General features: G+C 36.9%; 1 protein-coding gene across 1 annotated transcript in view; it reads right to left on the bottom strand.

Moving 5' to 3' along the window:
* Positions 1-1,194: 1,194 nt before the first annotated feature.
* The window catches only part of LOC120328310 (ephrin type-B receptor 3-like), an 81,026-nt gene continuing 69,291 nt past the window's right edge, over positions 1,195-12,929 (bottom strand). Inside the window, exons 9-20 of the mRNA XM_039394758.2 lie at positions 10,595-10,703; positions 10,106-10,250; positions 9,499-9,592; positions 8,750-9,012; positions 7,799-7,992; positions 7,420-7,604; positions 6,675-6,922; positions 5,886-6,095; positions 5,273-5,422; positions 4,640-4,827; positions 3,664-4,047; positions 1,195-3,065 (exon numbers count right to left, since the gene is read on the bottom strand). Coding sequence (XP_039250692.2) covers positions 2,852-3,065; positions 3,664-4,047; positions 4,640-4,827; positions 5,273-5,422; positions 5,886-6,095; positions 6,675-6,922; positions 7,420-7,604; positions 7,799-7,992; positions 8,750-9,012; positions 9,499-9,592; positions 10,106-10,250; positions 10,595-10,703 — 2,384 coding nt within the window. The 3' untranslated portion in view covers positions 1,195-2,851. The remainder of the gene's footprint in view (positions 3,066-3,663; positions 4,048-4,639; positions 4,828-5,272; positions 5,423-5,885; positions 6,096-6,674; positions 6,923-7,419; positions 7,605-7,798; positions 7,993-8,749; positions 9,013-9,498; positions 9,593-10,105; positions 10,251-10,594; positions 10,704-12,929) is intronic.

Here is a 12,929-nt window from a genome sequence, read left to right as displayed (position 1 = left end):
GCGATTCTCAAATATATGAACAATTAGTCCAAACAAAATTTTGCGTAGGATTGCATCAAATCGGAAACGACCGTCACGCTTGGCGGATTCAGAACCGTGTTCCAATGAAAAAAAAAATGGATTGGATGAAATATCAGATCTTAAAATATTCATAGAAAATTAGGGAATGAATAAAAGTAATAGCCTTCTAGCGAAAATACATCTCTAACCACTGAAATTCTCAAGAGCTATTGGTCCAGTAGTTGATAAGAAAAGTTGATTAGGAAGTTGATAAGAAATTTTTTCATAACGACAAGAACAACAATATAATAACCATACGATATACAGGGTGTCCGTAAAGTCCCTTTATGATTTCAATTTTTTATGAAGTCAGTTCTCGATATTTTCTCAACTAGGTTTGTTGCTTTTTATACAGTAATTGTTCAGGTAATATAACTCCATTAAATACATCTGTGAAAGCTAAAACAATATATGGCATCGATAAATTCTCTTAGAAGTTTCAAAAAATTTGAAGACTTCGTGGACACCTTATATATTTACATTTTGTGCCCAGTCAGCTTGGTAACAACTCGCGATTACCGCGTAAGCTGATACGCTTTGTCACAATTAGGAAATACCGCAATTCAAAAGGAAAGCCGTCTTCCTATGTTCAAAGCATTCTTCATGCAGGTGGTACTTGTACACAAGTAGGCATTTCCTCTTCTGCGAATGCTTTGCGTTAAACATGCTTGATTGGATATTCCAGATATGTGTGTACCAATATGGAGGTAACTAATTTTATTCGTCTACTTATTCCTAACCTGTTGTCTTCATAGCAGCCCAATGGAAATCTAAGGAAGAGAACATTCAAACGGCGATGGGGACCATATATTCATCCCTTTCCTAGCCTGCTGTTTATATGGCCACCTCATAGCCTTCTACTGGGAAGGCCATTCAAATTGGTTCTGGAGCAAAATAGTTATCCTTATTCCTAACCTGCAGTCTTCATAGCAGCCCAATAGCCATCTAAGGAAAAGAACATTTAAAAAGCAATTGGAACCCATATATCCATCTCTTTTTTTAACCAGCTGTTTGCGTGAAAACAGAGAAAGACATTCAAATGGCGATTCAGACTATGTATCTATTTCTTATACTGCTAACTGTCTATAATTGAATGGACCCCTAATAGTTCTCTACGAAAGATGACAATTTATATTTTGGCTTCAAGCAAATTATATTTAAATATAAAACAAAGACAATTACAATAAATAAAACAAATAGCAAAAAATTATACAGAAAATACGCGAAGAAATGCAGAATTATTTAAACTATTTCACATACAAAAGCATATGCTACGGGCAAATTGTTGCTGCCAATACTATGATTAAAAATATTACAAAAATTCAATCAATCCTAATCCTAAAAGCAGAAAATTGAAATATAAAGCATCAAATGGAACATATATCAAAAGAAGCATTTTCAAGCAAACGAATAGCTTGCTTCGAATATTCAAGTAGAGACATGGTGGCTTAGTTAGCGGTCAGAGTGACCAGGGGTGAGAAAGGATTTTAGACTGGGGGCCAAAAATTTGTTCATAATGTCACATTTTGTTACTACTTTATTAATATGCCAAGTGTATTCTTTAAAGACAAAGCAGAAAGGACATCCGAGTCATTAAATAAAGTAATATTAATTTACCCAGGAACATAATCGGTAAGTAAGAATGTGTTTTTGTTTATATAAATTTATTCTGGAGCTCTGTTCAATCTCTCCACGGGCTCTATAACACCAAAAATTGAGTTCCTCTGCATTAGACCATTTCGTCCTCTTTATATATATATACAGATAAGCTCTTAGAGCTTTTGAAAAAGAACGAAAAAAATAACAAAATTAGTGCAAAACGTAGCTTCAACAAAGATAAATATATAGGAATGATTATTCATTCATATGATTTTGCAAGCCATTCAACTATAGTCCAACCATGTCGAATTTATAGTGAATTCAAAAAATGAAAATACAGGAATATGGGTTCTGAAATAGCTGTATCCAAAACTAGATAGTTAACGTGCAAAGTACAATACTAATTTAATTTTTTTTTCCTTTTTTAGGGGGGTGGGGGGGGAGTCATTTTTGGTATTTTGACATAATTATTATTTATTTATTTATTTTACAACGGAAAAGTTTTAAGACTGAAAACGCAACAGCAAGTATAATTGTTAACAAAAAAGGCAAAAATGCGATTGGTAATTATATAAAAAAAAAAATTAGCAAAAAATAATAATACTACAAATTGAAAATTAGGAATGAAAATTTAAATGTAAAACAAAAAAAGCGCTTTTTTATAATTTTATAGCTAACTAAGGCTATTTCATAGCAAATGAGTTTTTACATTTCTTGCGCTATTCAATTTTACCGAATTACCGTTCAGTATTGCAATGTTTCTTGCAACTATTTCTTACAACAGCATACCGTTAATTATTGAACCGTTTCTGCAACTATTTCCATATGGTGCTATACCGTTACGTATTACATCCATTCTAAAGGTCTTTTGTTAAACCGATATTCCGTTGAATATGTACCGTTTCTGCAACTATTTCATCAAAGCGGTATACCGGTATTTTTTCACCGTTTTTGCAGCTGTTACATCAAATCGGTGCACTACTTGGTATTAAATCATTTTTGAAGCTATTTTCAATCGATTATGCTATTAGTCATTGTACCGTTTCTGCAGCTGTTTCGTTAAACCGTTAAACCGTCAGATATTGAGTTACTCTTGCAGCTAAATCCTGACCGTTAGCTATTGTGCCGTTTTGGCAATTATTCCATTATCCGGTATACCGTTGTTTATTGTACCGTTTCTGAAGTTCTTCCATTAAACCGGTATACCGTTAGGTATTCTACCGTTTCGGCAACTTTCTTCATATTTAGGTGGGGCATCTGCTTCATAATTTTTGGCCCGATGTTGATAATAGTTTTTATTTCTGTGACCGTAAACGTTATAATTTGAGTTTTCTCTCAATGATATAATACTTCCAAGTATCCGTTCTTGGTGTGCAGGGGTTTGGATTCCCATCCTTTTAAGGTCACTGAAAAATAGAAAAAAACTGATTGATTAGATACACATATTTATTTAAGGGCTTTAATATAAAAAAAAGTTTTGACTTAACTCCGATTTCAAACATTTTACGATCGAAACATCTTGTGATCGACTGATTAATAATAACGCTACACACAAAAATAAATGAATACACTGAATTTTTATCGCTTAGAAATAATAAAAATCAGCAAATAAAAAGAACAGTATGATGTCACTGTTGCGGTGAATCGTCTTTTGGTTATGTATCAAATTTCCCTTTCAAAATGCAAAATCCTCCATGAACATAGAATACGTTCTCACATTGGGTAGAAACATTCGAACACCCAACATAGTCCTGGTGCACAAAACTATGCCAGTTATAAGCACCGTTAAATAACAATATCAGTTTACGACAACTATTAGCATGTCGTTAAGTTCGCTTAAAATCATATGCGATTGATCGATCATATCCGTGGCGATTGACTGGTCGATCGCGAATGACTGTTGGCCACCTCCTCTCTAATTCAATTCGACTCCAGTGATCATCAACTTATTCAAGGGACTCCAATACTCATCTATACGTATTTGCATATGAGTAAGATTTTTACCTTGCATTTAGTTGAAGAACCTGCTCCAATGAAGCGCATCCATTTTTCATAAAGGTATCTTTGTATTGGCCGAGACTTAATTCATCCAACCAACCACCGAGAGAGGCGGGGCTAGTAGTGGGCGTGGTTTTAGTAGGAGTTGAATGCCCACTTGTAGGTGATATAAGTACATCTTCGCCTCGTTTGTAAAGTACGGGACCCGTTCCATTAGGAGAGTTGTCGTTCGATTTGCGAACTAAAGGAGTCTCCTCTTGGCCAGTCAAATCGTCATTGGGCGTGGTTCTGTTTGAAGATGTCGTATTGGTTGATTCAGTGGTGGGCGTGGTTAATGTATCACTGCCCCGCCCATGTTGGATTTGTGGAGTCTTTGGCTTGCGTGCAGCACTGCGAATACAAAACAATAACAAAAATAAAACATAGGGTTCACGCAGAGAATACATTTTTTATTTGCCCTTTATAACAGGGGTCTCAAACTTGCGGCACGGGGGCCAATTGCGCCCGCAGGACGATAGTTTATGGCACCCCCTTCAGTATGAATGTTTATTGTTAGTGTGTCATATCCTCAGTTATTTTTTTTATTTAGTCTCAATTTGTTCATAAATGTTTTCAACTTGTTTTGTGTTTAAAAAAAATATTTTTATTGCGGAAAACCTGATGCCGTCCAGACCCACCCAAACTTTGCCTGCAGTGGCCCCTGAGTAGATTGAGTTTGACACCCTCGATACAGATAGACACTACTTGCTGCAATTTCGCGAGCTGCAGTATATTTAAAATGAAGAAGGGAAGAAGAGTTGACTTTGACTTTATTTCTCAGGCCTACATGTTTACACACTTTAAAGTGCATAATGTACACAAAAACGATAACAAAATTGAGTTTTTTTCTTAAAGCAGCATTTTTTCCGTTGATATTCCCTGACAATTTGGCGCCGCATGAACAAAACGTTTGGGAACCGATGCTCTATAACGGAATACTTACGTGGAATCATTTGTAACCTTCAACAACGCAGGTTCCTTTATCATTCTATCCAAAGATGAGACGATTTGAACAAATTTCGGTCTCTGGTTTCGATCTTTTTTCCAACAATCTAACATTAACTGATGTTGAGCGTGAGGGCAGTCCATCGGAGCTGGGAGGCGATAACCGGAACCGACTGCTTGGATAACCTGTGAATACACGGTTTATTTTTATACAAAGGCTCTGGAACTACCAAAGAACTCGCTAATTAACAAAATCTACTAGTTTTGGAATGGCCGAAATGGAATGTCGTTCCTAATTTATTACAACTTGTACGAAGCGGATTTAACTAATTTCTGAGGGACAAATATATAAAATCAATATAATGGGGGTTTATTATTTTTTTGCGTACACTACAAACAAAATAATTGAGTCGATTAAACGGCAGTGGGGAAATATCGCAACCGGGGGATGACTTATTAAATCCCTAGGATGGAGGTTTTAATATTTATGCTTTATCTTGATTTTACATTCCTAATTTCCTAATATAAACGTTCTCCTACTTTTATTAATAGTCCAGCTGAACTTAAATATAGTTGTCTCGGAAAGGAGGGTACAAAACCATGATAATATGTGAATAATACAAATACTCACATCTTGGTTTGACATTCCCCAGTATGGACGTTCTCCGTATGACATTACTTCCCACATAACGATGCCAAAGCTCCAGACGTCACTTGCGGAAGTAAATTTACGGAAAGTAATGGCCTCTGGCGCCGTCCATCGGATTGGGATCTTTCCGCCCTGTGAAATAAATCATAGTTAATATCGAAACCAGTTTCACATTAAAAATGAATAAGGGCAGTGATTTCCAACCTTTTATATCCCATATTTCTTATTCTAGTGGTATTTATAGTGTTATTTTGATTGGTAGATTCGAAATCCTGTGAAGTAACCTTATCAAGCAATGACACTGGGAAAATGGGCTAATTTTCTAGTAAAAATAAAAGTGAAATGCGCCTGGCATTGTGGCCCTTCAACTGATCTGTGGCCTCTTGGTGGACCCCGAGCCACCGGTTGGAAACTATTGGATTAGGATATATTTATTATCACATATTGCAGGACTTTAAATATGATTGGTAATTGGATGAACCCGGAACTGTCACCGGGTCACCGGTCAAAGGTTGTAGTTCATCAACAGCAATAGTTCATCAGATAATTTTTTTTCGTCGATCCATCTTAATACAACCAAAAAGCATCCGCTCACCCTAGTAATATAAGAAGCATCAGCATCATCTTCTAAGACTCTGCTCAATCCAAAGTCAGACACTTTACAGACAAGTCTGTCATCAACAAGTATGTTCCTCGCAGCAAGATCACGGTGAACGTATCCCATCTCACATAAGTATCTCATACCTTCGGCGATATGGCGCAACATACCGACCATCTGTAGAACTGTGAGTTCTCCGTCGTGATTCTGAAGCAAATTCGTGTTTATTTTAAATTTTTGAGTCGCGTGAATAAAGCTTAAAGATGGTGTATTGCTTATGAAGTGCTTTACATGTTTACTCCTACGATGGCTATAAATCGGCATACCTTTTATATAAAGATCTATCATGTTTCTGAAAGGCACAGAATCATTCGGTTCTGAACAGAGCCTATCACTATTTATTACACCCTGTCTACGGTGATGAAATTGGGTCTCAACCTACCGCAATGTAATTCACAAGTCAAATATAGTAATACAAAAGTTCACGATTTTTTTCACAAAAATGTTAGTTTTTTGAAGGCAGGCAATATTTAAACAATATTATTTTTGCGGAATGAGTTTTCAGGCTTGGTATTTTCTCATTCCGTCATTTTTCGGATTGAACTCAAGTCAATATAGTTCCATTCCAGAAATGTCTTTAATGTGTATGTTTCGTGGTGGTTGTTTATGACATCAATTTTTATTTATTCATTAGGCATTTTTTCACCTTTATTCTACGGCCAAGTACAAGCACAATCATCTACTGTTTATAACAAAGCAATAATTTTTAGTTGTAAGTATACTCACTCTGAGAAAAGTATCCAAGGACCCGTTTTCCATGAATTCAGTGACGATCATCAGCGGTCTTGTCCTAGTCACGACTCCTTCCAGTCTAATAACGTTAGGATGGTCAAATTGTCCCATAATCGAGGCCTCTCCAAGGAAATCTAGTTTTTGCTGTGTTGTGTACCCCGTTTTGAGGGTTTTTATCGCAACGTCTTGTTCGGGGTTCCCTGCTTGGCGCAGACGACCTCGGCATACGTCTCCGAATTCGCCTGAATAAAGAATGAAATATTAGGAAAACATGTAAAAATAATTCCGTCATTATTTCTCTGTCATTTCTCTCCCTCTCTGTCTCTTTCTCATTGATTAAGACAGGGGTGTGCAATCCGCGGCCCGCGGGCCAAATGTGGCCCACAAGGAAAAATTGTTTGTGCGAGTAATACCATTCTCTTTGCATTGCAAAGCCTATACTTGAGTGTAATTTATCTATCCCTATGACGTTGTAATGTCCTAACAGAAACTTGTGCAAAGCGAACAACACATGTCATAAGATCAATAACCAAAAATTTTATTGGCCTGGCCCTCCTGCATTAAGACTTAACAATTTATGTAGTAAGTTTTCAAACATTCACTCTTAACACGCCCATGAACCCAGGAATAAGAGAAGAGCTACTGTACCTGAAGGCATTAAAATCCTTCTAGTTCGGCATTGCCTAACCAATTTATCACACTTATCACAAATTTTTTTTTTTTTTAAATTCATGCGTACCTCCTCCAATAACTTGTTCAATCTTGATTGTCGACCCCTCGATCTCTTTCGTAAAATCTCTTACAGCTCTGTGCGGATCTTCGTAAGTCGTTGGGTCAACGTAAGTTTTGTGTCCTGGAATCTCTTTGGAAAACATTGGCTGTTTTTCCATGTCAAGTTTCTTTCCTTTGCCAAATCGTTTTCTTCTAGAAGTAAAAGGAACAATCATACATTATTTTTAGAAAACGAAGTTCAAGTGTTAAAAACATTGAATAGGAAATTTAGGGCTTCTATTTTTTGAGGGTCAGACTTTTTTTTTTTATCCGCGTAGGAATTTATTGACAGAGTGTTACACCATTTAGGTATATTTTGGATCACTCAATTATAAAGATGACTTTACCTTGTACAAAACAGGATAATTACGATCACTAGAATAACTATGAGTATCCCACATCCTACTGCGACAACAAGTTGAAGAGTTCGATCTCCATCCACGAGAGAACCGTCTCCTGGCTGAGTTGGGTGTTCCCCTGATGTTTCAGCTTTTATGGGAACACTGAATTTCCCGTAACCGGCGGTTGTCCGTGCACGTACCTGGATTAGAATATCGTGTGAAAAAGTGTTCTCATAACGAGTTTAGAATTAAAAAATGATTAGATTTTGAGATTTTGGCAATTTTGAAGGACAGGATTTAAATAGTAAAGCAAGTTCCGCTGTTTCGTTTCGCGTTGTATCAATCCAAAAGTGCTTTTAAGTTAAAAATATACGCGCTGTTAGGAGCTACGTTAAGTGCTACTCCGCACAATGCTAAAAGCTAAACTTAGTAATAGGAAGAGATATATTGCTCCAATCGCGATTAAAATGTGCTCTCTTGTTGAGGAATTGGGGTCTTTTGGGCTATTGAAATAAAAATTGGTATACGCTACGAAACGACGTCTGAACGGCATTCAACGTAAATCACCAATGGAGGATAGAATTAGAGATGGGTGTATGATTCCAATCATCAAATGAATAGTCTTCGCCGTGGGCTGCCATACAGACAGTTAAAATAGGAATGAAAATATGACCCTAATCGCCAACTATCTATAGCTTCAGGACGTATTAAATTGCAAAGGTTATTTATCGATACCAAATATTGTTTTGGCCCTCACAGATGTATTAAATGAAGTAAAAATACTTGAGCAATTACAGATTGAAAAAGCAAACCTGAATAAGATATATTGAGAACTGACTTCAAAACAAAACTGAAATTGTAAAAAAACTTTATGGATACCCGAGAGCGCGAGCAACAAGATTTCCAAAGTTTCTTTAAATAAAATTTTAAACTAAAATAATAAAGTCTTATATTCACCATTATAATATACGCAGTTCCGGGCGTCAAATTTGCGATTTTCATGTGTTGATTTGTAGTTGAATTAATACGCGTAGGCTCCACGCTATCAGGGTCGACGTATCCGAAACTTTCCGAATCTGACGACTGTCTAAATTTTTGCACTGTGACCTCATAATCTATGATTTCTCCGTTTGTCATCTGCGGTTGATCCCATATCACCAGAATAGAACTTGGAGTGATGCCGTTTGTGTCAGTGCGTACGCCGACTACTGGAGACGGTGCTGTAAGAAATAGGAGGGATTCACTTATAGAAACGTGCAATGGATGGTATGGAATGGTAGATTTATCATTTCAACAGCACAGCCTAAATATCTGTAGTGCAGGGGTGCTCAATTACTTTTCTGAGTGGGCCAGTTACAGATAATAGACTGGGCCGGAACGGACTTAATACAAAACTATGGATAAAAAACGGTTTATTTACAAATAACTAGCATAGTAACACCTAATGTACAACAAACGGCGAGTGCACCAAGTGGCACAGTGATTAATAAAACTGACGTAGCCTACTGCATTCGTCCAAACACTTGTTTAAATCAGGCTGCTTATGCTAACTATTTAGACTGCCCGCTGTTCGAATATGCTTTTGTCCAAATTGTTTAAATACCCCAGGTCAAACCTTTCTGGATAGACATAAAATGTAAACGATAAAACACTACTTATTCACTATATTAAACGGCCCAGGTGGTAAGCTTGTTGTAATACCGTACCTGCTTGGCTTGTTTCAACTCTGGCTTCTAGGAATCGATCGTCGTCTTCGCCTGAAGCCAACGCTTTGTCTGTGACGCCGTTCACAGCGTAAACCTGGAAACAATTCAGAATGATAAATTTCGAGATAATGAACCTACATAATAAAACCACTAATGTGTTTTTTTTATAATTATTGTAACACATATTATAAACAAAATATAAACTATTAAGACTGTGCAATGTAGTTGCGCTTCTATGTCTTATATTCCATTGTAAATTGCAAAACGAACGAAAATTTTTCATGCATGCTTGAATGGAATATATACATTTGAATACCGGTAACGCGGGTAAAAATCTTCGAATTTCTAGATTTATGCTAAGATGTTCCTATTTTTAACACAATTTTGCTTCCCACGCAGAAAACATTATTGTACTAATGGTGTCTTTTTAATAGTTTACATCGACTGGCAAACCTAACTTTAATAGTGGGCAACGGGCCCTTGGTCCTTGCGTTTCCTCAGCCTTGGAAACATACTTTGTGAGCCTGTAAGATTAAAGATTTTAAAACTAAGGCACCATCCGTTTCTCTCATTCTTAAACTATTTGAAAACTTCCTAATCGACTCACCCTCAGGACATAGTAGGAATAAGCGCTGAGTCTTCTAACCGTTGCTGCAGTACTTGCTAGCTTTGACTGACTTGGTTGAAATTCAACTGAACGGGGACATGGCTTACAGTTTTCAAATCCAGTGCTGCATTGCAGGCAGCTCAACCTGAAAAGGAGAATTTTGTATGAATCGAAATACATTTTATTCATAGTTAGGCTTTGTACAAAGGTAAAGGCCTAATGGTTAAAGCGTTAGAGTTAGTTAATCATATTAGCAAATTCTTGGCTTCAAATATCACGCCCGCTGCATCACCGGGACTTTTAATAAATGATAGCTTCATGCATATTGTAGGACATCAGTTCAAACTTTTGACGGTCCTTACTTGAAATAAAAAGCGCGTTAGATATTTTCATAGTGAACACGGACTGGTAACCGAAAGAAAGCCGTGGAATCGGAGCGACTTATAAATACATCGCATAAAAACAAATTTTGCAAACACTCCAAGTTACCTGAAGGACACGTCATTTCTTCCGCCATCGTCTGAAGGTTGTTTCCAACTCAAGGTTACCGATGTGTTGTTAACAGTTGAAACAAGGCTTGTTGGCTTTGATGGCGGTTCTGGAATTAACAATAAATGAATATAGTTATATGTTTTATATTATTTGACACAAAGTGAATCTATGAATCGTTTTGATGTTGTTGTTGATCATCATGTTATTCTTTCTTTTTTTTTCTGCTTCTTGTAAAAGAATTGCCTTTCTCATTAACTGGACCAATTGATTGGAAAGTTTTATTGGTTGAAGATTGTATTTTTTGGTAGAAAGCTATCGTCCTTATATATCTTTTTTCACAAATTCCTGTGGCCTCCATGGAATTCGTTTTTTTTTGTGTGCGATGTTCACTTGGCAATTAAAAATTTTAGAACATCCCACCATCCTTCGCTCTTTCAAAATTCTTGGCTACGCCCATGTACCCAGCGATGGTTTCACATACAATTCCTTGTTAGGAGGCATATAAGAAAAGCTACCATTCCTATTGTTATTCAATAAAAGGTTAAGACGCTGGAATTAATTAAGATATATCAACATATCGCGTGTCTCGTATCAAGAGCGTCGATATTTCTATTCATGGCATACGCTCTATAGAATTCTAAGCAAACATATTTCTTTCATCGAGGCATTGACATTTGTGAGATAATAATACATGTTTATTTAATTCTTTTATACGTGACAATCAGATATGTCGCGTCATAATAAAGACGGAAGCTATTTCACAATGTTCACGTGACTTATATTGAATACTAATATAGCTGTGATTCGCGTTCCAAAATAAACCATAAACAATAAAATTGTACGAAAACATCGGATAATCAAAGAGCGAATACATATTATTCTAATATAACGATAAGTTATCATAAGTTTGCGCTACCCACACTCCCACAAAGCCGGTGTTGAGAAAGTTCTATAAGAAAATCTATGTTGGCGTCGCACAGGAGCGTAGCCAAAAATTTTTTAAAGGGGGGGGGGCTCTGAAATTTCGTAAAATTGGACGATATTAGCTGGCGAGTCCAAAAAACGTAGATCTTCAAGACCATCGAGAGTCTAAAAAGCGTTTCAACCTACGAAAAATTGCTATGCATGAATTGCTTTTTTTTTTCTTCCGATAAAATGGGTGGGTATGGGGGTCCGACCTATAACCCCATGGCTATTTCGTAATCCACTGTATCCATGTTTGGATATAGATGAAGACTATATACCATCTGCAACTATATACCAGTGCAGATGATCAGTTAAAGATAGGTAACATGTTACAAATAGTTTTATCGCTAATGGTAACAGATCTACCACCCTAAGCTCTATAAGAGAATCTATGTTGGCGTCGCACAGGAGCGTAGCCAAAAATTTTTAAAAGAGGGGGGGGGGGAGGGGCTCTGAAATTTCGTAAAATTGGACGGTATTGGCTGGCGGGTCCGAAAAACGTGGATTTTCAAGGCCCTTGAGGGTCTAAAAAGCGCTACAAGTTACGAAGACTCGCTATGCATGACACAGAAATATGCCCTTTTACATTAAAAATGGGGTCGTCCGACCCTCAGCGCCATGGGTGTCTACGCAATTCACTGTATCCATGTTTGGATATAGATGAAGACTATATACCAGTGCAAATGGTCAGTAAATACATTTCACAAATAATTTTATCGCTAATAGTAAGCGATCTACCACCCCCTAAATATGGGAGCACTCCCCTAAAATAAAATAAAATGCTGGGAACCATACTATGGGCCTTGTTTGAGAAATCCTGTACTAGCTACCCTCCATTAACTTGATGGTCGTGATCGTATATTATCGCTTCTCCCACCTGTTAGGGTTTTTGATATCAAATCACGCGGAAAGAGGAATTGTCTGTTTTTGCCCAATTTCATAAATTATTTTGGGATGAATTACCCGTAAAATATGTGAATGTTATTCTAAGCGTGGCGGTATAGACTGGCGGTTGTATGAGTTTGACTGATTTGTGTTGGCATTGCAAATCGCGAGTTCAAATCAACATCCCTAGCACTAACTGATATCCAACGAAATGTAAGAAGTTACTATTTTTGGAATGAGCAAAGGATCTTTCCTTTTCAGCATTGCCTATGTAATTCTAAGCTAACTGAAATATATCGATATTTTTCTACTAGAGTATTGAGGGTCTTCAAGCTACGAAAGTTGCTATGTAAGATGATTCTTTTTTACATTTTAAAAAAATTGTGGGGGTGGTAGGGGACTACGCGCCTACCAATAACACAGTGGATTCAGAGGCACCATCACGCTTCTTGTCAGTGTTTGCTTATACAGCGTCTAATTC

This window comes from Styela clava, chromosome 7 (assembly GCF_964204865.1).
Source record: "Styela clava chromosome 7, kaStyClav1.hap1.2, whole genome shotgun sequence".
Classification (NCBI taxonomy): domain Eukaryota; kingdom Metazoa; phylum Chordata; class Ascidiacea; order Stolidobranchia; family Styelidae; genus Styela; species Styela clava.
The sequence above is the reverse complement of the archived record's forward strand: the minus strand, read 5'-3'. Positions and strand labels throughout refer to the sequence as shown.